We start from the raw sequence: 20,763 nt of genomic DNA on the forward strand, positions 1-20,763 counted from the left end.
TTTAAATAAGAATATGCTGTACTTCAAATAAAGTCTGTTGTGAGTTTTTATGCTGTGTCTGAAGCAAAATCATACACTTGCAAAAGGAATCAATTGCCTAATTTTTGCCACAAACAAATTGTTAATTACCAAGGGGACAGGATAGACCAAAGACAAATTCTCCTACCTTATCTTCATCTTCATGATATTGAGAACGAGTTTCTTGATCGGGCGTCTCCTGTAAGGACGTGGAACGAGGCTAAAAAGGGAAAGAAAAAGAGAAATTGAATAAAATATACAATATGGTGAACAGGATTGCAGTGACAAAGACTCCAGCGGCGTGGAGGTCGCTCTCAACAGACTGACGTGCCAGAATCTCATTTGAGCACATCCATCCATCAACATCACTCCATTCTCCCTGGATCAATATTTTATCTAGACGTTGCTGCTCTCTATCAGCCTCCTTTCCTCTCTTCACTTTGTTCCATCATTCAGCATGATTGGCCAACTGATTGTCGCAGCACGACCGCGTTCGACACTTGAAACATCAGGGCAGCCGCAGATCATACGACAGTTTTAATAAAGAATGTAAAACTGTAATAGATTTACATGGTCTTCTTTAAAGGTATCCAAACTGCTTGTAATTTCTAACATTTTTGTTAAATGACAACCAAAAACTTCCACGTTACGGATTGTTTTGACAGGTATAAATCTAGAAAGTTTACTCTGATGCCACTAAATAAAGTCTTTCAATTATTAATTCTTCAGCATTTGCAACCAAGCAGACTTGATTTTCTATTCTGTCATCAACCTTCTAACAACAGCAGTGAATTTAAATAAATAAACTATTAAGAGAAAGCCAGAAAAAGTCATATTTTCAGTTTTCCACAAGAAATGTAAAGGACACAGAAAACATGTGGAAGAATGTGATTGGATCGGATGAGACCAAACTTTAATTTTTAAAATTTTAATAATTATTTTTTATTTTTTTTATTTTAATTAGTACTGGAAGCATTATGATATGGGGGAGGTTTTTCCCCCAAACACAAAACCTGTGGCAAGACATGATAATCAATGTTCTCCATCTAATATGACTGACTTCGAGTTGTTTTATAAATATATGTGACATATGTTTTTACAAAATACATATAAATTACAGTGAGAATATTCTCAATGATAAGGAGACCGTGATCGTTTGTCCAAATACAAATTTAGTGATGGTCTAATACTCACAAAGTAGCAGCTGTTAACAAATCCACATGTAGGGAGAGCGGACTCATGACTGGATAGCGGCTCCACTGAGCTGTCAGAGGTCGTGCTTCCTGAACGAGTCGACGCTCTGAAAAAGATCTCCGCCTGGCATGACTTCATAAAAGAAAGCAGTTGTTTAAAAGAAGGTTGTATCAGTCACAAAGCTTCTGCTGAGCTCTGTGACTGTCTGTTAGCGTAACAATGTCTTATTTTGTGTCTTAAAAGAAAATAATTTCTCATATTGAGAAAAACAGCAATTATATCATACATGTTGTTTATCAGGACTTTTTCTTAGGTCCCAAGCTCAGAAAACGACAGAAACTTTCACTTTTACAGAAAGCCTTTTGTTTGAAAGTGAAACATGCAAGGTCAAGTTTCATTCCTCCAAAAGCTCTCTGTGCATAAATGAAACATACTCTGTGTGAAATACAGCTCTATGTGCATGAATATATGTGCAACCCTGGATAAGCGTCCCAACAGTCCCAAGCTCAGAAAACGACAGAAACTCATCTAATCATCTAAGTATAAAAAAACACATGTAAAAAATATTGTTTCCTACAATGTAGATTTGGATTTAAAAATCATAAATCGATTTCAAAACCGTATTAACAAGTGTAGACATTTCAGCAGATTCATAAAATAAAAAACAACCAATTTCAGCTCATTTCCTCTCACCTCGTGGTCAGGAGTGGTCAGGGGGCTGAGGGAGCCCTGGGAGTGTTTACGCGGCACAGGGGCCGTGGGGTCAGCCAGTGCCGGGGTCTCATTCTGCCCAGGTGGAGGTGGACGAGTGGAGGGCCGCTCCCACTGGGTGGTGCCTGTAGGAATGTGCCAGTAGTAGATGCCGGCCATGTCTGTGATCTTCTTCCATCCTGGAGGCAAGTCGGGATCAGTCTGGAACGACTGCTCACTCCAGATATCTGCAGAGAGATTAAAACATCAAAGTAAGACTTGCAGACCCTTCACATGCTTTTCAGACAGTATTCACAAGCCCTTATATCTATTTTAAAACTAAATCCTGAAATCAATTTCCACAATGTATAGAAAATAATTTATTGCTTAACTGAAATAAACAAAACCTGTAAAATAAGACAAATTCACAAATAACCACAGAAAATTTCTCTTCTGAATGATCCAGCTGAAGGAACAGCTGTCCAGGATTACAAAACCACTCTGCAGCTGTCTTTTAAATAAGCCATGTCTCCATGTTCTCAAGCAACAGAGACAAATGTTGTTGATACAATTATGCAACCTACACACACACACACACACACCCCTACACACGCATACACACGCACACACACGCCCACACACACACACACACACACACAATGGTTCAGACCTATTTAGAAACAAACAAACACTGGGCTCGGTTTTAAAACAATAAAGAGATACATTTGAAACGCAATGGCAAAAGAATAGTGCACATATAAAGACATATCGCTACTTAATGAGTCTTGTAATTGTGTCATCTTCTTCTTTGAAGTTTAGATTCATTCATTGGTTTTATTCTTTGTTTTCTTTTTTAAAATAATCAATCACAAGTCAAGTGCCACGCCTAAAGTATCCATCTTTGTCACATTAAAACCTTGAACTTCAATGTGTTTTGTAGGAATTGTATGTGTTAGACCGAAGCACAGGAATAACCAACTGTGATATAGAAAGTAAGTTATACATTTCTTTCCAAATGTTTTGCAGATGAAAATCAGCAAAAGTGTAGTATAATTTTGTATTCATGTCCCCTCTAAAACTCTAAAATCCTGAAATCAAACCCAAAGCCTAGTTGTCTTTCAACATTACCCACATCTAGCCTCTAAGACTCAGGCGGGAACATGATGTTTAAAATTATTTTTCATCCACTGTGCGCTTGGTTGAAGCTCAGAGAAGACACTGAAGGTGGGAATGTAAATCATCGCACGCAGTAGTCCAATGAGGCCAAGAAATGTTTGTTTTAAAACGGCACCAAGTGTCTAAAAACATGTCGGTTCGCTCATCCTCTGTGAGTGGCAAAAACAAACGTCCTCTAGAGGTGTGTTTACACTTTGGCTTCCTGAAGGATTCCACTGCAGAAATTAATTTCCCAAAATCATTTTGTCCCTTTGCTGATTGTTCCTTTTATTCTGTAATGCAATTACAACATTAAGCTTGCAGGAAAGAGGAAAAGTAAAGACAACTTCAATCGAGATTACAATCAGACACCAAATTCCAATTTATGACAATTTGGTTTTGATTAAGCTCTGAATCAGAAGAAAACTGCTTTAACTCAGAGGAAATTTATCTTAAATGAGCAAACCCTATGAGATGAATCCTGTCTAAACATTAGCCACTCACAAACATGCAGCAGTTGTTGCGCCATTCAAATTTAAATTCGATGTGTAATCAACTAACCTTCGCAGTTATTGCTTTAATCTGGATATCAGAGCATAAACACTGCAAAATATTCTAATTTTACTGGTTAAAATCTCATAAAGGCTTTGATGAGAGCGCAACCCTTTCTATATTCATCAATCTCTACTGAGATTGGTGAATTCGATCAGCATATTTAAATACAAACTCTGTAAAGCACAGTAATATTCAGCATCTATGAATGGCTTTAAAGGTTGTGTTTGCAAATAAAAATACTTATTTAAACTGTTTGCGGTATTTCTTGAAGCTGAAGCCCTTCTCTGCTAGCAGAATGCAACATCTGCTCACAGAGCAGTTGACTGTAGCCGTATTTTATGGGGCAGTAAGACGTTTAGAGGAAGAGCAAGCCGCGTAGTTACCAAAAACACACGCGCACACACTTTACCAGAGAAGCACACACATTCACAGAACCACTGACGGCATGTTTGTGTGCAGAAAATGGAGTTTGTAGATAAAGTAGTAAAAAGAAAAGGATGCCAGGCAACCCAGGTTCTAGCAACCCATAAAAGTGAAATAAGCTCTGGAGGACTGGCTAGCTAGAACAAGCGTGTGTGTGTGTATGGGTGGGTGTGCGTGTGTGTGTCTGACTGTTGTGATTGCAAAGTAATCTTAAAGTGCTGATGATGCTGATGAAACATGTTGTCATGACAGCAGGCCATATGTTATCATTATGACTCGGTCTGTCCTGATTGAGATGAAATTGTAAAACATGTGCTTACAGACACACACACACACACACACACACTCCAAACATAGTTAAAAAGACATCCAATTATAATATCCAAGGAAATAGAATTCATTTAAAAGAAAATGCAAACATTTAACGTCCTCAAAAAGGTTTTTATATGCCACATTATGTCATGTTAATGATAAACTTAACAGGGTCGGTTATTCTGGTAATATTAAAACTTTATTCTCATGTCACTGTATTCTTGCAATATTATGACTGTACTTTCATAATTAATAAAAATAAAAAATCTTAACATGGCCCTAATATTCCATCATAGAGTTGACCTGAAAACAAACTCCAAATAAATAGAAGCTGTAAAACCCGCCAGTCAAACAAATGTTAGGCACGGGGCCAATTGATGCAAATAAATCCAGATTTTCCAAAAATTTAATTTTCAAATTTGATTAATCAGTAATACTGATTTATCGCCGTGCCCCATAAAAACGTTCACCGGGTATGAATAGTTTTGCAGGAAACAGCACCTTGACGACACAAGGTGCTGTCCTGGACTCCAGCGTCTTTCAGAGCAAGGAACTGTGAAGCAATTTCTGCTGGGAGATGGAGTTCTATAAGCCGAGGAAAAAATAGGTCAAAGCAAATAAGGCTTCAACGGAGAGAGGCTGACTGTCTGGTGTGATCAGGAGGAAGGACTGTGACAGAACTCAGGCCAGCGTGAGATGAGTGGAAATAGATTACAGCATGAAGACGCAGAAAGGAGGAAACACTGTTAGAGAAAATGTGAGGAGAGCTGAGATTGTTTTGAATGTTTGGTGGCTTCATCATGGATCAACACCATCAGCGGCGGTCTCTGCAAACACTGTGGGAGCCAAGGAACGACTTAGCATGCATGCAATGATGCACGCTGCTGTTGTAGTGCACTTAGGATGTTGATTAAAAAAATGCCACACGAGCAACAGAGGCACTAGCCTGTGACAGCTCCAGTTAGCACGCAGTTCCATTCAAGAATACAGTATAGCAGAGCAGAGGGGGAAGGGAGCAAAACACTTGAACACATACACATGTTCCCTCTGGCAAACACTGCCATGCATCCCCTCTGTCAGTCTCTTATCACTGGAACGATGCAGCATGCACAGAGCAGACAACAACATGAACTTCGTGGATGACACGACTATGGATGTCTACAAATCTGCACATGCACACTTACAGAGAAACACTCAGACAGCACTCAAACTCTAAGCACGCAGTGAAACCTCCAGCAGATCCCGACAAATCCACCTACCCTCGTAATTGACAATCACAATGGCCAGCATATAGTCTTTCCCCAGCATCATAGTTAGCTAGCTGCCTCTCTCACAGCCAAGAACCTGCTGCTGTAATCAAAGCAAAAACCCCAGACAGACAGAAAAAAAGAGAGAGAGAGAGACAGAGAGAGAGAGAGAGGGGAGACACAGCAGAGAGAGGGTTGAGGGGAATGAAGGAGAAAAGAGCCGTGGGTGGTCGTATTCAGATACGAAGCAGATTTTCTGTGAAAACAAAATCTAAAAAGAAAAAAGAAAAAAAACAGGTTGAAGCAGCACTGAGATAAGTGCAAGCAAGACAGAGAGAGAAAGAGGCTGAGACAGAGGAGAAGGGAGAGGTCGTGCATCCCCTGCAGTTGAACTAGGTTTGCTGCTGTTGTCATCTTCTAAGTGGAGCACTAAACAAAACCTGTCTCCTTTTTCTGTACTCAAATGAGCACATCTGAGTACACAGTGTTAAATTAACAATGTAGTACAAGCAAGCCTTAATGAGAATGCTGATCACTTTTTTTCTCTCCACCTTCCCTTTGGTGTGTGTTTATCATATCAGATGTAACAGAAATGCAATGAAGAGGCAGAGGAGCATTTTTAGAAGGATATTTTGAGACTGACTGTAAAACACACGACAGAAGGTTGCTCTCCTGTGGGTGTTTGTTTTTGCCTTCATTTCAAGCAGCAATGTCCTGATTTGAACTCTGGTGGCTCAGGGTCCAGCTCAGAAGCCCCTCACAAAGTTCATTTTCTTTACTGTTGAGGCAGATTTTGTTTCCAGCAAGACATGTGGCGCAGTTTTGCAAAGCAGATTTTTGGCTGAAAACCAAATCACGATACAAGTGTTTCATATCAATCAATATCAATAATTATTGATAAATTAAATATCTGAACTTCTACCAAACTGACAGGACCTTTTCAGTTTCATTGACAGTTTTAACTCCACACCATAATTTATCATTTTTAAGCTGTCATGAGGCCTGGAGGCAGAACCTTAAACTGCTGCTGAACAAGTTATTCTGCAGGTTGTTGCTAGGTAACCAAAGAGTGGGTGAGTTGCCAGGTAACCAAAGGGTGAGCGAGTTAGTTGATGTCACCAACCCTGCTTAGTTGGTGACATCAACATTATTTAAGAAAAAACATGCCAGTGATTTTCCAAAACATTAAAATTAATAAATGATTTTGCCCTGACTCTTTTCTGGCTGAGGGCATTAGAGGCTATAAAACAACTCAGACCAGAACATCTATAATTTGTCATACAATATGTGAAAGCTGAAGGATATTCTTAGTCATGCAGGTTGTAGTAGACATGGATGCTTGATTATAGGTCAGCTCGACTTTCTCTCTTGTTTCTAGGAGATGTCATATCTTCAAATGTAAACAACCCTCCGGCTTCGGTCCATCGTCTTGAAACTCAGCATCAGCTATTAAAACTGCAGTTTTATTATTTGAAAAATAAGAGCTGCAATGTCTTTAAGAAAAGAGGAAGACCAGTTGCTTTCTGTTCAAGTACCGAAAAAGCTGGCTAATGTATGAGAAATGTGAAGGAAATTTCTTAAATAGGACACAAGTGACTCTCTTTAGTTCTACATGCCTCTATTTTTCCATCTGTAGGTGGGTAAAATCTTCAACTGTGTCTGTAATGTCCAAAGCGAGAGATCTACTGAACTTAAAGGTAGTATTTAGACAATGAAGCACAATGAAAGCACAAAGAGCAGGATCTGCAAGCTTTTCTGTGTAAAATTAGCTTGGGTTGGTCTTCTAACAAAAAGTCTCTGCTTCACTAAAAAACAGACAAACTCCAGTGCATGAGCATAACTACCATAATATAGGAATGTTCAATGAACTATGTTTAAATGAAAAAGACAAATAGTGGCCTTTATGTTTCTATGAACTTAGCATTATTATTTAATAATATTAAAATATCTAAAGCTAAAAATACTGCTGTGGTACTTCTTATTACTCTTTATTTAGTATTATTTGTCAGCAAGGTGTTTAAGAGACATCTGAATCTACTTAGTGCAAAAAAACTAGGCTTGTTTAGTCACTGTGGTAAAATCTGATTAATCTTAGTGAGAAGACATATGACAGAAGCATACTGTTTTAATTCCTTTAATAATTATTATTCAGATGTCTAATAGTAGGCTGCACAGTGGTGCAATAGGTAGCACTGTTGCCCTGCAACAAGAAGGTCCTGGGTTCGATTCCCAGACTGGGGTTGAACTAAACTCCCCATTTTTATCCTTCAGCCTCATGTTAGTTGTTTTCTGGAGGCCAAGACATGTTTTGTAATTCTGGGGCAAAAAGTGTTGTAGAAGAAAATAGTTTTTGGTGGATGTGAGGGACTCGGCTCAGTTCACCTTTACAAAACGTTCTTTGCTTTATTGCAGGATGGATGCTTCCTCCATCCTTCAATACAAACAGCTATATGATAATAATGCATATTCCCATCAGAAAAGTCTTGGAATATAAATTATGCTATCACTTTACATAAAGTAATGTAGGTTTTGTTTCCCACTGGCCTGTTTTCAAAGGCTTTCATTTTGTAAGAAAAGTATATTTTTTAATGAGAATATTTAAAGAACATGAAAGCAATTTTGATTTAGTTATATTAATGCTGCCAAGATTTGTTTTCTGACACCAAAATATAAAGGAATACACCTTTAAACATCTATTTTTCTCCTTTTCATTAGTCAGCACAGATAGCAACACAACTATCATTGTCAATCTATATAATCAGAACCCAATATTTAAAATATAAACAAGAACACCAAGATTAAGCCTCAGAGATCAAACAAATGAACTGTGATGCTCAATAGATTGTATGGAAATTCAGAAAGATCTGCTGCTGGCAATCAAACTTGCAAAGAAATGAAACAGAAACGCTCCGAGTCTTCAACTTGACAGAGCAGTGAGTCATCGGGAAAGCAGCAAAACAAAAAAAGCCCTAAATCTACAGGACACAAATTAATTTTCAGCAGTGAACAGTGTCAGAGATCATGGCTGAAGACGATGGAAGCATTTCATTTGTCTGATGGGCCCAAATGAAAACTTTAGCATCTTATTTTAACACAATGCTGACAAGATACAATGAGCATATCAACAGATGCTCAGGACATAAGCAACAAGTGCTTTGAAAGACAACAGGATGACAAAAGAGATCATTCTACATAAAATCCAGGAAGAGAGAGAAACTGCCAGACAAAATTTTACCACAGATGAACTTGAAAAGACACCTTAAATTAGAAAATACCAATTTTGAAATTACAACGGATGGATCCTTGCATGTTTATTCTTCCTCCATAGAGTTAAAAACAAAGTCTTATTTCCTAAGAGCTTGGTCAATTAAAAAATAAGCCAAGTGGAACGCTGTTATAAAGCAAAACACAAGTCCTTTGATTTCTCATTTTCAAAAAAAATAAATAAATCTGAAGGGCACAAAATATAAAAGGGTAAAGGTCATAACAGTCTGATTTTTCAGCAACATGCAAATGAATTGGCTCTTAGAGGTGCATGGATTATGGGCCAAAGTAAAAAGCTTTACTGACTCAGCCATTATCAATGAGTGCACAAGTGCTGTAGCTGAAACCCTAATGGAGGAAAAGCAAGAACAGGACTTGCACAGAAAACAAAGTGAGCTAAATATTGACCCAAGACCAGCTAAAACATCTGGATGGTGCCATATATGAGGAAATGTATATGCAGATGACTAAGCTGCTGTGTCTGACAATGTACAGCTGTTAGTTCTGTACATTAAAGTATGTTGCCTGCACTCATAAAAATATATCTCTGCCAAAGCCAAACAGCTTCTGGTAGAGGGGGTGTTCCAGCTTCTCCGTCACTGGAAAAAAAAGACTTAGAAAGCAAACTCATCGCAGAGAAATAAGGTAAGATTCTGCAGCCAGAGGCAAACCCACATCTCCAGTCTTAGAGCTAAGCTCTGTCCTCACAGAACGGGATTCATCAGAGACAACCTCCGGAGTTTGGGAGTGGAGAGAATGGAAAGCCTTAAGTGTAGTCCGTACCTTAGCAAACACTTGTCAGATCAGAGCTTGAGTGTGCTCGTCTTCTCAGAGTGAAAAACACAAACACATAAATTCTGGCTGAGTGATGACCATAAAAATGACAAGAACTACTTTATTCCTTTTCTTTTAGGTAATTGTAAAAGTGTGACTGTCTGTCACTGTAATCATAGCCCATTTAGGAAACCCATCACATAAAAATGTGTGATTTGTATCACTAAAATGACAGCATTTAATCATATTTTCAAATTTATTGAAATGTATTTCAATAAATCCACCTTTACTGGACAAACAGTGGAGAAAAATAGTAACACTAACAATCTGCCAATACAGAGCATTTTAGGGGCTTTTAAACATCATTAATTGGAATTTATTGTAACAATGATAAATAAAAATCATATCATGATAGGAAATTTATCATGATAAGTGATAAGCAATAAGATAAACGCCCACCCAAACATGAAACACAAGTTAGTAGCAGAAGAATCTGCTTGGCTGTGGTTGAAAGGATTTGTCAGGTTTTAACTCAAACACTCAGCTCTGCTGCTAAACCCAGAAATGCATTTTCTGTGGTGCCATTTAAAGGGGACGCACACAGGCTTTCCGACAGGATAACATTTAATGGCCAGAAGCAGATAACTGGCCAATGAAAAATATCAGTTTTCAAAGCAAGTGTGTATTTAATATAGGAGGATCTTGTAAAAAAAAAAAAAAGACTTTCTGGTACAGAAAGCAAAAAAATTAAGTCAGGCAGAGATTTTGTGTTAATTCATTGCAGATGGACAGAGTTGACCGACTAACCACACATGAGGTTACAAGGCCGGTACCAGGAGAGCTCAGAGCTGCAGCGTTTGTTATTCTGTAAATGCATAACTGTTTCCATGCACCGACACAAACAGAGTTACCATAAATGGAAACATGTCATCAGTGGGAGGATGGCTGCAACCACTACAGAGCACACAAACATACACACAAAAAGTCCAGTCCAGTCACTCAGCTCACAAACAATCTGTCAGCGAACAACAGAAGCTATAAAGTTTAATGCAATAAAGTCTTTACAGCAGGAGTTTGATTTTGTGCGAGTACCTGTCTCCTCAGGGGAGTTGCTGTCCTGGGACAGAGTAGTCCAGCTCAACTCTTCATCACTGGGGTTTAGATTCTGGATGCGGTTCAACGCACAGTCTGTCTTTGCTCCAGTCCTCCGGTCCTTCTTTGTCTCTGGAGAGGAGGAGGAAGAGGAGGGGCAGGAGGCAGCAGAGAGCAGGCGGGTGTCTTCTGGACTGCCTTGCCTTGGCGGGGAGAGCGGGGGAGGAACCCCACAGTTCTTTTCTGATTGGAAGAGCGCAAGGTTGGACTGGAGTTCAGAGATGATTTCAGAACCTGAAGAAACTTTTTCCTCCTTCATTGGCGAATCGGGATTCAGCATCAGCAACGGCTTCTTCTCCTCCTCCTCATCCTCCAGCTCCTCCACCACCTCATCTTCCTCCATCTTCATCTTTGATGGGATTTCCTTGTCAGACAGAATGCTTATGTCGTCGGGCTCCTCCGCCTCAACGTTCAGGACAAAGTCTAAATCTGCCAAACTGCCGTTCTGCTTGGTCTCATCCGTCCAGTTAATGTTACAATCTGCATCTGATTCCGTTTTCTGCTCCGACTCGGCGTCGCTGGTGGATCCTGGCCGCTGCTCAGCACCCAACTCAAACACATCCTCCTCTCGGTCGTTGTTCGTCAGAGAGTGACTGTCTTGCTCTTCTACCGTGTTAACATTGGGATCATCAGTTATCGGTTCTGGATTACACTCGGGGTCTGTCGGGTCAGGGTCGGTTGTGTTTTTATTGTGGTCCTGACCGGCTTTACGCAGCTGGTTGGCCCCGTTCTTGGCTAGCTTGGGATTGTTGGGGGCTGCAGGCTGCGTCGGGGTCAAAGACGGCGATGTTGAAGGTGGCGCATTTTCTCCAAGGCCCATGGCAGCCTGGATGCTCGTGAGTGCATACTTTTTGCGACACTTGGGTGGCGTGGCCGAGCCTTGCTTGATGACGTCGCTGCTGAGTAGCTGATTGTGTGAAGAGCGGAGGCTGAGAGAGGTAGGAGGTGTGGCAACAGGGCCATTGCAATTGGTCACATCCACTGACATCATTGTAACACGAGACAGACGACCTACAATAGAAAACAAATTGGAGATTAATCCATTTGACAATATGCACCAACGTTAAAAAACAAAAAAACATGATTAGCTAGATTATCATAAAATAGCTCTGTCCTGAGTGAGAAGTGAAGGCTGCTGTGATTAAGATGATTTTATACCCGAACGCGGAGCTGTGGCCAAGTTTTACCAGGCCACTCCGCTGCAATCAGTGGGAAAATCTGACTGAGATGAGTTTAGTTACAATATTGTGAACTAAAGTCCTTAAATTAAGCATTTTTGTTCAAGCTTCCTTAATGAAGATCTAACCTAAAGTATTAGGGATCTGAATGTTTCATTTATTTTAAATACAGAAATTATATCATTTATAGGTGCCAACTGGATTAAAAGATCAGCTTCACATGAATGTTTCTCTGACATTTTTCAATTTTACATCTACTTCACAGCTAATTTTACAATGCTTCAAAGGTCATTTAAATAATAATAATAATAATAATAATAATAATAATAATAATAATAATAATAATAATAATAATAATAATAATAATAATAATAATAATAATAATAATAATAATAATAATTTGAAAATGTACAGATTGTTCAAACATACAAAAAGCAATGCTGACCATATTTCAGCATATTATACTTGCGCATAAATGTTAAAAACATGGTTTGTTTTGAGTGGTAATGAACACCAAGAACAATAAGACAAATCAAAGGATTTTTGTATGTATATTTGGCTCTTAATATATTTTATTTCATGCATGAGAGTTTAGGTACTGAGCAGGTTAAAGTAAAAGCTGGACGTTGAGACTCGATGTGAATTTCTTACCTGTTGGGTATGAAGTCACTGACCAGCACCTCTCGCCACTTGGAGCTCTGAAGACTCAGCCGCAGATCTGAGCACCAAAGAGAGAGAAAGACACAGCAAAAGGATGCTCACTGAAGAATGAAAGGAATCCTGAGTACTTCTTGGATGGTCCTCAGAGAACCCATTCATGCATGTGGAACCCGACTGCCACGGGTTTCCGTGGAAACCTACAGCTCTGTCAGGCTGTGAGGATTCTTGAGACATCACAGAAACCAAAAAAAGTGAATGTACCTCAGTAACGTTCACAACGGTATCTGAATTTAGCGTTTTTGAACAACAGCCAACAGCTTGTATAGAATGAATTCAGAACCAGACTTTTACTTGGACTCTTATCAAGAATGCGTGCTTTACAGAACATGTTAAAAACAGACTTGTTAGGAAACAAAACTTAATACTTACCAGAAAGCTATGAATTTTGAGAAACACCAGGATGCTGCAGGTCCATGTTGGTAGTCCGCAGCGCCTTCTTCAGCCAATCAGTAAAGCAGCAGTGCACTGAAGGAACAAAACATAAAACAGGATTAATAACAGAGCATGAGGCAGGGCAAGCAGAGAGCGAATAGGGGGTACACATAAGGAGGACAAATAAAAAGGTATTAATTATTCACAAGCACAGTCAAACATTAATACTCAGGATGGCTGTGTGTTTGCATATATACACCTTATGAATGTGGGAACACACAAGCTCATTTTGTGCAGGGCTCATATTTCATGAAGCCTTGCCAACAATGTGCTGCCTGGAAATATCATAAACTTAATGCCACATGAGACCAGTCAACTCCTCTTCTTCTGCTTTCAAACAACACCATGAACACACGAACACACACTAACTTGTGCTACAAAAACACTTATTAGGAGTCCAGACCAAAACTCAGAGAGGGGCAGAGAAACATGCCTGTTCACAGAGCAAACTAGAAAGTCTGTAATAAACATCCCACCGTTTTGGCAAACACGACTTTATATGTGAATTTCAGGTTATACAGCAAACTAGCATCACAACAAAGTATTTTAGGGATTAATGAGTTTTACAAACCCGGTTCCATGGTAAATGACCTGCAGTTCCACTTTATCTAGTCCAGAGCTTCATTCTTCATTCATTATGTGTATGTAAACATATAAAACAATAAATATCAAAGTTAATATTTTTATTCAGCCAAGAAAGTTGTTTCTGAAAGGAAATTAAAGAAATAATAGATAATAGAATCAATTTTGACAAAATAATGTTTTGTTTTGTTTACATATTTTACTTTGAACATAAATATGCCAGGAGTATGAATAATATTGTCCTTTACAAGATGCTGTCGGTGCCGTTACAACGACAAATCTGAGCTAATAGTCATCCCCTTATGTGTAAATAAAACTGTATTAGTTCTGCAATAAATGCTGCTTTTCTCACTGTTTTAAATGGGTGCATGATTTGAACAGATATGCCAGAGTTTCCCCTCTCACAGCTGGATTAGACAGCAGGAGCCGGGCATCTTCTGGAAACAGCACATCAAAGATGGTGAGAGAAGATTCAAGACAATAACTGCATATTTGGACAATCAAGTATACCTAATATTTTTAAATTGCTGAATTTGATAAACAGACTAAAGTGTGAGGCAACACATATTAAGTTATTTCACACTTAAAGCTGTTTACCAGGGTACATAGCAGATTTATTAAACAAAGACAGACCATGGGATTGCACAACTGCTACTTGACACCCATACTTATGTGGTACTTAGGCCGTGCTGTCCTCGTACTACACAAAAAACAAGCATCTGGTTTGATTGGCAAACCACCAACTCCAGTGAGAGGGTGCGGCGTGTAAGGGGCAGCTGTGTAATTTGGACCACCTGTACAAACTTTAATGCTTTTTTTCCCCCAAATAGTTTGAATTGGGACAGGTGAGATCACACTGGATCAGGTGTTGGATGAGAAGCAACATAGCAGGTGTAGGTGTTTAAGAGCCTGGGCTGGCATTGAATCTTGAGGAACCACTGCTGTTATTGAACAGCAGAGAAGTGAAAAAAATGGTATGCAAATAAATGTCTGATGTTACAGGCATATTAAAAACCCATCTATGACTGAGACAAACACACAGAGGAGAGAAAGTTTCTGGATTAGAATTATAAGGCATGCTCGATTTCTTGAATCTTGCACCAACAAGCCTGCATACCGGGGAATATATTTAAGTGAAAGAGTGAAAACATGTTTGTTCAAAATGGGCGGATACACACTGAAACTAGTGAGTCATTTCTCCTGAAACAGTCAATGACTGGTTTTTGAAGACCGGATGTAACAGCTATAAAGGATCTGCATCTTTTTCTTAAATCGAAAACCACATAGGATCTGTGGTTTCCTATTTGCAGCAAATAGGAAACCACTTGTTAAAAGTAGTAAGATTTAAACAACAAATCTGTTAATGATTTAGAACTATTTGCATTGAGCCAAAAACCAACATCTGATAACACTGTTGCCGTGAGGCCAGTGATGTTTACCGGTTACATGAGGGTGCTGATGGTTTGTAAGCTGTTGGATCTCCTCTTGAGGATCTAACTGCTGGCAGGAACAGGCTGGTATATCCAAACCTGTTCTAAGTTCCAACATACTTCCAACATAGCAACAAAAACAAAAATTAGCACATTGAGCCTTCAGATGAAAAGGAACACTGGTTGAACAAGTTCTTACAAAATCAAATCAATTGTAATTATCCTACAGTTTTCCCATTACCCTCTGTTATTTCTGGACCACTAAGATCCAGATTAGGTATGGGCAAAAACTTTAAAACAATTTTTTTTTTTACATGTGTCATGCTTCACTTGACATCCTTTGAGGGAACTTCACAGAACTTCCTCTGGAACCAGAAGCAGCCTTTGTATAAGCAGCAGTTCTCCCTGAAACATGTAAACACGCTTTGATGTAAAGAAAAAAAATTTAAAAATCAGTGGAGTTTCCTCTCAGAGTTTCTGCTTCAACCTCAGTGATTATTTCACTGCAAGCCAAATGCTTCAGAAGCAAAAAAATAAAAACTGAAAGCAGCTAAGTAAAGACTACATGTGGGATGCTGTGTCATTTTCTGCCCCAAACACAGATGTCTGAGCTACAAAGCAGAATAACTAACAAACATTAAAACTATAACTTTCTACCCCAGAAATCCATCTGGTTGGGGGTTCCAACTAGACGGGATGAGTCTGTGAATGCAACGCCTTTTATGAGCTGCAGCGCCCTGAGAGGCCTTCTGCTGTAGATAGGGGCTGCATGGGGGGGTGAAGGGGGTAATTACAGAGCTCCTATGTGGGCAGGGCAACCGTGACACTGATACACACACACAGTACACACAAATAGTAAGTGTGAGGGCAAGCCATCCACATGGACTCACATGTAAACAGTTCATTACCCTGTCAGAGAACAAAAGCACCTTCAAAAACAAAACTACAGAGAAATACTTTATCAGCAGATTGGGAGACGGACGGAAATTAGATCTCCATTGTTACATGGAGTAGGACAGTGACCTTTGACTGTTCCTGTGTGTTGGTGTCAGACAAACTTGGCAGTCTGGATAAAACAACAATAAAGGCAGCAGCTGCTAACACCCCACCTCTTCTGTCAGCCTGTCTGCCTGTTTCTGTTTCCTGCGTCACTGAAATCTTTTCCAAAACTCTGGAATGAGAGAATCCGCTTCAGCTCCAAAAGCCAAATGGGTGCCAGCCAGAAGTTTGATTGGTCTCTCATCTGTTCATACTGTTTGTTTCCTCACAGGGTTTTCAGCATAGTTTCTACATTCATAGTTTCATAGTTTCTACATTAATCCTGATTGCTTTACCTTTTCCGTCCTTATTCATTCACCTCGAAAAACTATTCATACCCTTTAAACTTTTCCACACTGCAAAAAATATGCATTTTCCAGACTTTTAATACCCAAAAATCAAATATCTCATAGAACACTGATCGACTGATTATGTCCCAGCTGCAAACCTACCAATACATGACAATCCACTTAGTTCACATGGTAAGATTGTTATACCGGTTTAGTTCAGATTTTCCCACTACAACAATCTTAAGGAACCCAATTATTGCGATGGCTCCTAAGATCATCTTAATAGATATTCCTGCAGTGAGTAATCCGACCCGCTTGGAAGGACGTCAGGACAGTTTCAATCTAAAATTGGGGATGTTCAACAGGTTGGAATGTCTTCTCTTGACGTGTTCCCCAAGGACAAACGAGATTGCAGCCTGCTGAATTTGACATGTAGCCAATCAGAAAGCGAGGTGATGGAAACAACTATGACACAAACTTAACCTTAATAGAAGAGTGTCAGTAAAGACATTTGATGTTTGTAGCAAGCCGTGCAGGTTCACAGCAAACATGGAAGTGGGTCACAGTTCTTGTCAGATTAAATCCAAAATATCATCCATCATTTTTTCCTTATGCAATCCTCTGTGATGGTAACGCACAAAAAGCTTGAGCAATACATTGGCATTATAATGAGACAAAATGTAAAAGTTCAAGGGGTATAAATAGCATGTAATCTGGCTTGCAGATCCTCTGCCTTTTCTTTGTTTTAGAAGAGATTTGCTGTCTTTTCTCATAAGTAAGAAGGCCTGTAAACACTCATAAAACCAGTCTTTTCTCTCCACTACCCTGATTTACAGCCATCTTCCTGCTCCTCCTCTTCTCTCCACCCGTGCTCATGAGAAAAGCCCATCTGTTTCAAAAGCGACAGACAAGAGACGCAAACTGCAGCACACAGATGCTAGACAGTAACGAATAAGTAAATTGATGCTTGATAATATAATGGCAAATAACAAAATAGAGCATCCAAATTGTTGCGTGTTCAACTTTTTGATCAGGATAAAGTGTACGCCAGTAGCACAATGTGTGGAATTTATTTCCAGCACCTTTGACAAGGACGGTTTTTGATGTTTGTCACTCTTCAATTACAATGCCAGATGATGACTACAGAAAAATACAATTGTGTGCTGAGCTGTGAAATATCTCACTGCTTAACTCTTTACCAAAGCTGAAATTCAGCTAATTCAGCTGCTTGACACGAACTTTTGCATTAATAGAAATTGATTTCAAGTCCTTTGGTTTTAATGTAAAGCAGTAAATGGCTTAGAGTCTGCATTGCAGATTTATTTTATGAACCTTTCTGTTAATTTAAGTCTTCATGTGCAGATCTCTAAGTACCCAGAAACACAAAAATGTGTTTTCACACTTAAACACCAGAGATGTTCAGAAGAATGACGAAATAAATTGGTCAGGAGGATTTTATTTTTTTTAATTTTGGCAGTTCACACCTAACTGGCAGCAGGAGGTTTTATAAGAGAAAACATTCTCAAAGATGGAAATACCAGGAAGGTCGGGAAGGAGAACGTCTGTCGACAGCACACAGGAAGTGAGATATGACAGAGAAAGTATCCTGAGAACTGACTGTTTTCTTAACCACATGTTGAAAACAGCTGAGGAATCCTCTGGTTTTGTTGACAGAACGGATCTGCGCAGATCTACAATACCCAGGATCAAGAAGGAAATGGCAGAAAGTCAGCACAAGCTCTAAAAGATTTGTTGCAACATTTGCACATTGAATCATCCACTAATCTTTTCGCCTATTTGCTTTGAGGTTGGATGGAAAATTTTTCCACAAGAAACCCAAAGCTAAACTTTCTGGCTTCTTCAGTTTCCTCATCCCCATTCCTCTTCAACACTTGTAGGCTGTGTGGCTTGAAAACAACTAAACCAACTAAGAACATTCATCTTAAAGCGAGATGTAAAATTAGCAGAAAGCAAAACAATCCAAGTTAAAGTTCAAATTATTTCCAATCACAAATTTCAGGGGTTTAAATGTTTACGCAAAAGTACTTGGGCGGCACGATATCAGGGCAGGAATGCAAAGACAAAATCAATGATTAACTCACAAATCACAGATAAGTGTGAAAGGATGGAGAGAACTGGTGAATGGATTAATACGTGGAAGGACAAAATGACTGATGGAGGGTTTGAATAGCCTTTCTGTTAATTGTGATGACTTTCCACTTACAGTGAATGAAAACATGACATGTAAATATTACATCAAACCAATAAAAAAGTTTATACAAAATTGCAGGCTTAAGGAAATGTATGCTTAACACCTGATTAGAGCTTGTTATTGTCAAAATGTAATTTTAATCTAACAAACGAGCCTCTTCAGAACACATATAATTTCTTGAATATGGTGGACTCCATATGAACTTCTACAGACTAAGCTGCTAATATTGGTATAGCCTTACTTAAGGAGCATGAGACTGGTGACGTAGAGTTCAGGACAACCTCCTTTTGAGTAAGAAGTCCAGAGATTGGACATCTACATCTATATGTTTCTTATATATTGGACGGATGAACGGACAAAGTATTTACAATCTTAACTGTGGAACAGGAAATAAAATCTAAAAATACATTTTTTTTCATATCCTATTATCTACTTCAATCACATGCATGCAAGCATATTCTACCTAAATTGTTCACACATCAGCAACCTGTTAACAATTGTGAGTTTGTGCTTGTAATGAATGGATGAAAACAATAAAGAAGCTTAGGAAAAAAAACAGCCATCACGGTCTTGCTTTCGCAGCTTATGGCGGAAGCTTTAGGGAGAATGGAGGGAGTTTGGTCAATAGCGGGAAATAACAGAGACAAAGCAACACTCTGCTTGAGACGTCAGTCTAAACAAACCACCCTGTGTACAGACAAACACGCACTGAGGCCTTACTTGCAAAGACAAACCCACAGTTGGAACCTACTTCTCAGCAGGCTACAGTGATGGTGAAGGAAGGGCAGAAATAGCTGCAGTGTAATTGTACTTGTGGAGATAAAAGGAGACTTCAAGGCTTCAAGCATTTTGTGTTTTGAATGAATGAGTGCCTCAATGTGCTGTAGTCGCACAGCTAAAGATATCATTTACTGCTGTTATGGTTTTTATGGTTGGGGGAGTTAAAGAAAAAAAAAATAACCACAAAAAAAAAGAAAGGCGTGAGGAATTTTTAGGGTGTGCCAAAGAATCCCAGGCATGTCTGAGTGGATGAGGGTAAGTGGGGCAAAAGAAGTGCAGAAAGCACACATGAATGCACACATGCCCTTTTGAAACACCTTCAAGTGCTGATCAATTGTCACCACATGTGTCTATTTACACAGTAACCTTTGACCAAATGCAAACTATGAGCTGAAAAAATGACAAGGCAAATAAAATATAAAGGAAGGAATGAGAGGCTTATTTGACCAAAATTAACTACCGGTGACCAGTTGTAAAAAAACAAGGAGTTTCTTTACAGTTACTTATTTACATCAGACAACAACGTTTTATGTGGCAAGATTAATAGAAAAAAACCACTGTTGACACACTTATCAAGTCAAACCCTTAAAATTCTGTGATAAAGAGGGGAAAGGGGGGCAACAAAAGCGTCACAAACATTGTCCTGCATTGGGCAAACTGATGACTGTGTGTAATGCAACGCTCCAACATTCCCATTTATCTTTTGCCTCCTAGAAGTTTGATAAATGGAAGGTACCAAGCCATGCCAAGTCCACTTTGCTTAATGAGGAAACCTTTTCCAAACCCCACTGCTGAAAGCACTATTAACAGCATTTTCTTGGATTTATTTTCCCCATCTTTACACCCTGCAATAAAATGTATTTGTTTTTTTCTTTTTGCATAACACCACCTAACAGAAAATGTTAAATATCATATTTGGACCACTATCCACTTATTGAATGCACCATATCTAACCACTGTCAAATCTCTGCAACACCAACCAACCAGCTTTATGAAATTATTTTAAACTGAAGCATGTTTTTTATGTTGCCTATTTTGCTTCAGCATAATGGTAGATTACATTCAAGCTCAAAGAGCTAAAGGCAACACTTGCTATAGTGCTTAAATCAAATCTAAATCCTTACAAACATGTCATCATTTCCAATAAGCCCAAGTGTCTTACAACAATGACCATCATACATATTTTAAAAAAAGTGACTTGCCTGAAGTTTAACGGATATTATGTGTGTATCCTGGTAATACCCTGATTAAAACATCATTTTGCCACTCAGACTGTTCTACCTGCAGCAGACAGTGCTCTCAGCAGAATCCTTGCTG

The 20,763-nt window shown here is 39.0% G+C and overlaps 1 protein-coding gene across 7 annotated transcripts in view; it reads right to left on the reverse strand.

Annotated features, from left to right (window-relative positions):
• Nucleotides 1-20,763, reverse strand: part of apbb2b (amyloid beta (A4) precursor protein-binding, family B, member 2b) — a 54,854-nt gene that overhangs the window by 19,814 nt on the left and 14,277 nt on the right. For 5 of the 7 annotated variants that reach the window (XM_044113776.1, XM_044113775.1, XM_044113774.1 and 2 more), the window contains exons 2-7: nt 13,052-13,147; nt 12,614-12,680; nt 10,725-11,795; nt 1,906-2,150; nt 1,213-1,344; nt 167-238 (exon numbers count right to left, since the gene is read on the reverse strand). In XM_044113776.1, the coding sequence (XP_043969711.1) occupies nt 167-238; nt 1,213-1,344; nt 1,906-2,150; nt 10,725-11,775 (1,500 nt within the window). In that variant the 5' untranslated portion in view covers nt 11,776-11,795; nt 12,614-12,680; nt 13,052-13,147. Of the gene's footprint in view, nt 1-166; nt 239-1,212; nt 1,345-1,905; nt 2,151-5,606; nt 5,736-10,724; nt 11,796-12,613; nt 12,681-13,051; nt 13,148-20,763 lie in introns of those variants that run through there. The other 2 variants (XM_044113781.1, XM_044113777.1) reach the window with 1 other exon arrangement.

Source organism: Gambusia affinis, linkage group LG04 (genome assembly GCF_019740435.1).
Source record: "Gambusia affinis linkage group LG04, SWU_Gaff_1.0, whole genome shotgun sequence".
NCBI lineage: Eukaryota > Metazoa > Chordata > Actinopteri > Cyprinodontiformes > Poeciliidae > Gambusia > Gambusia affinis.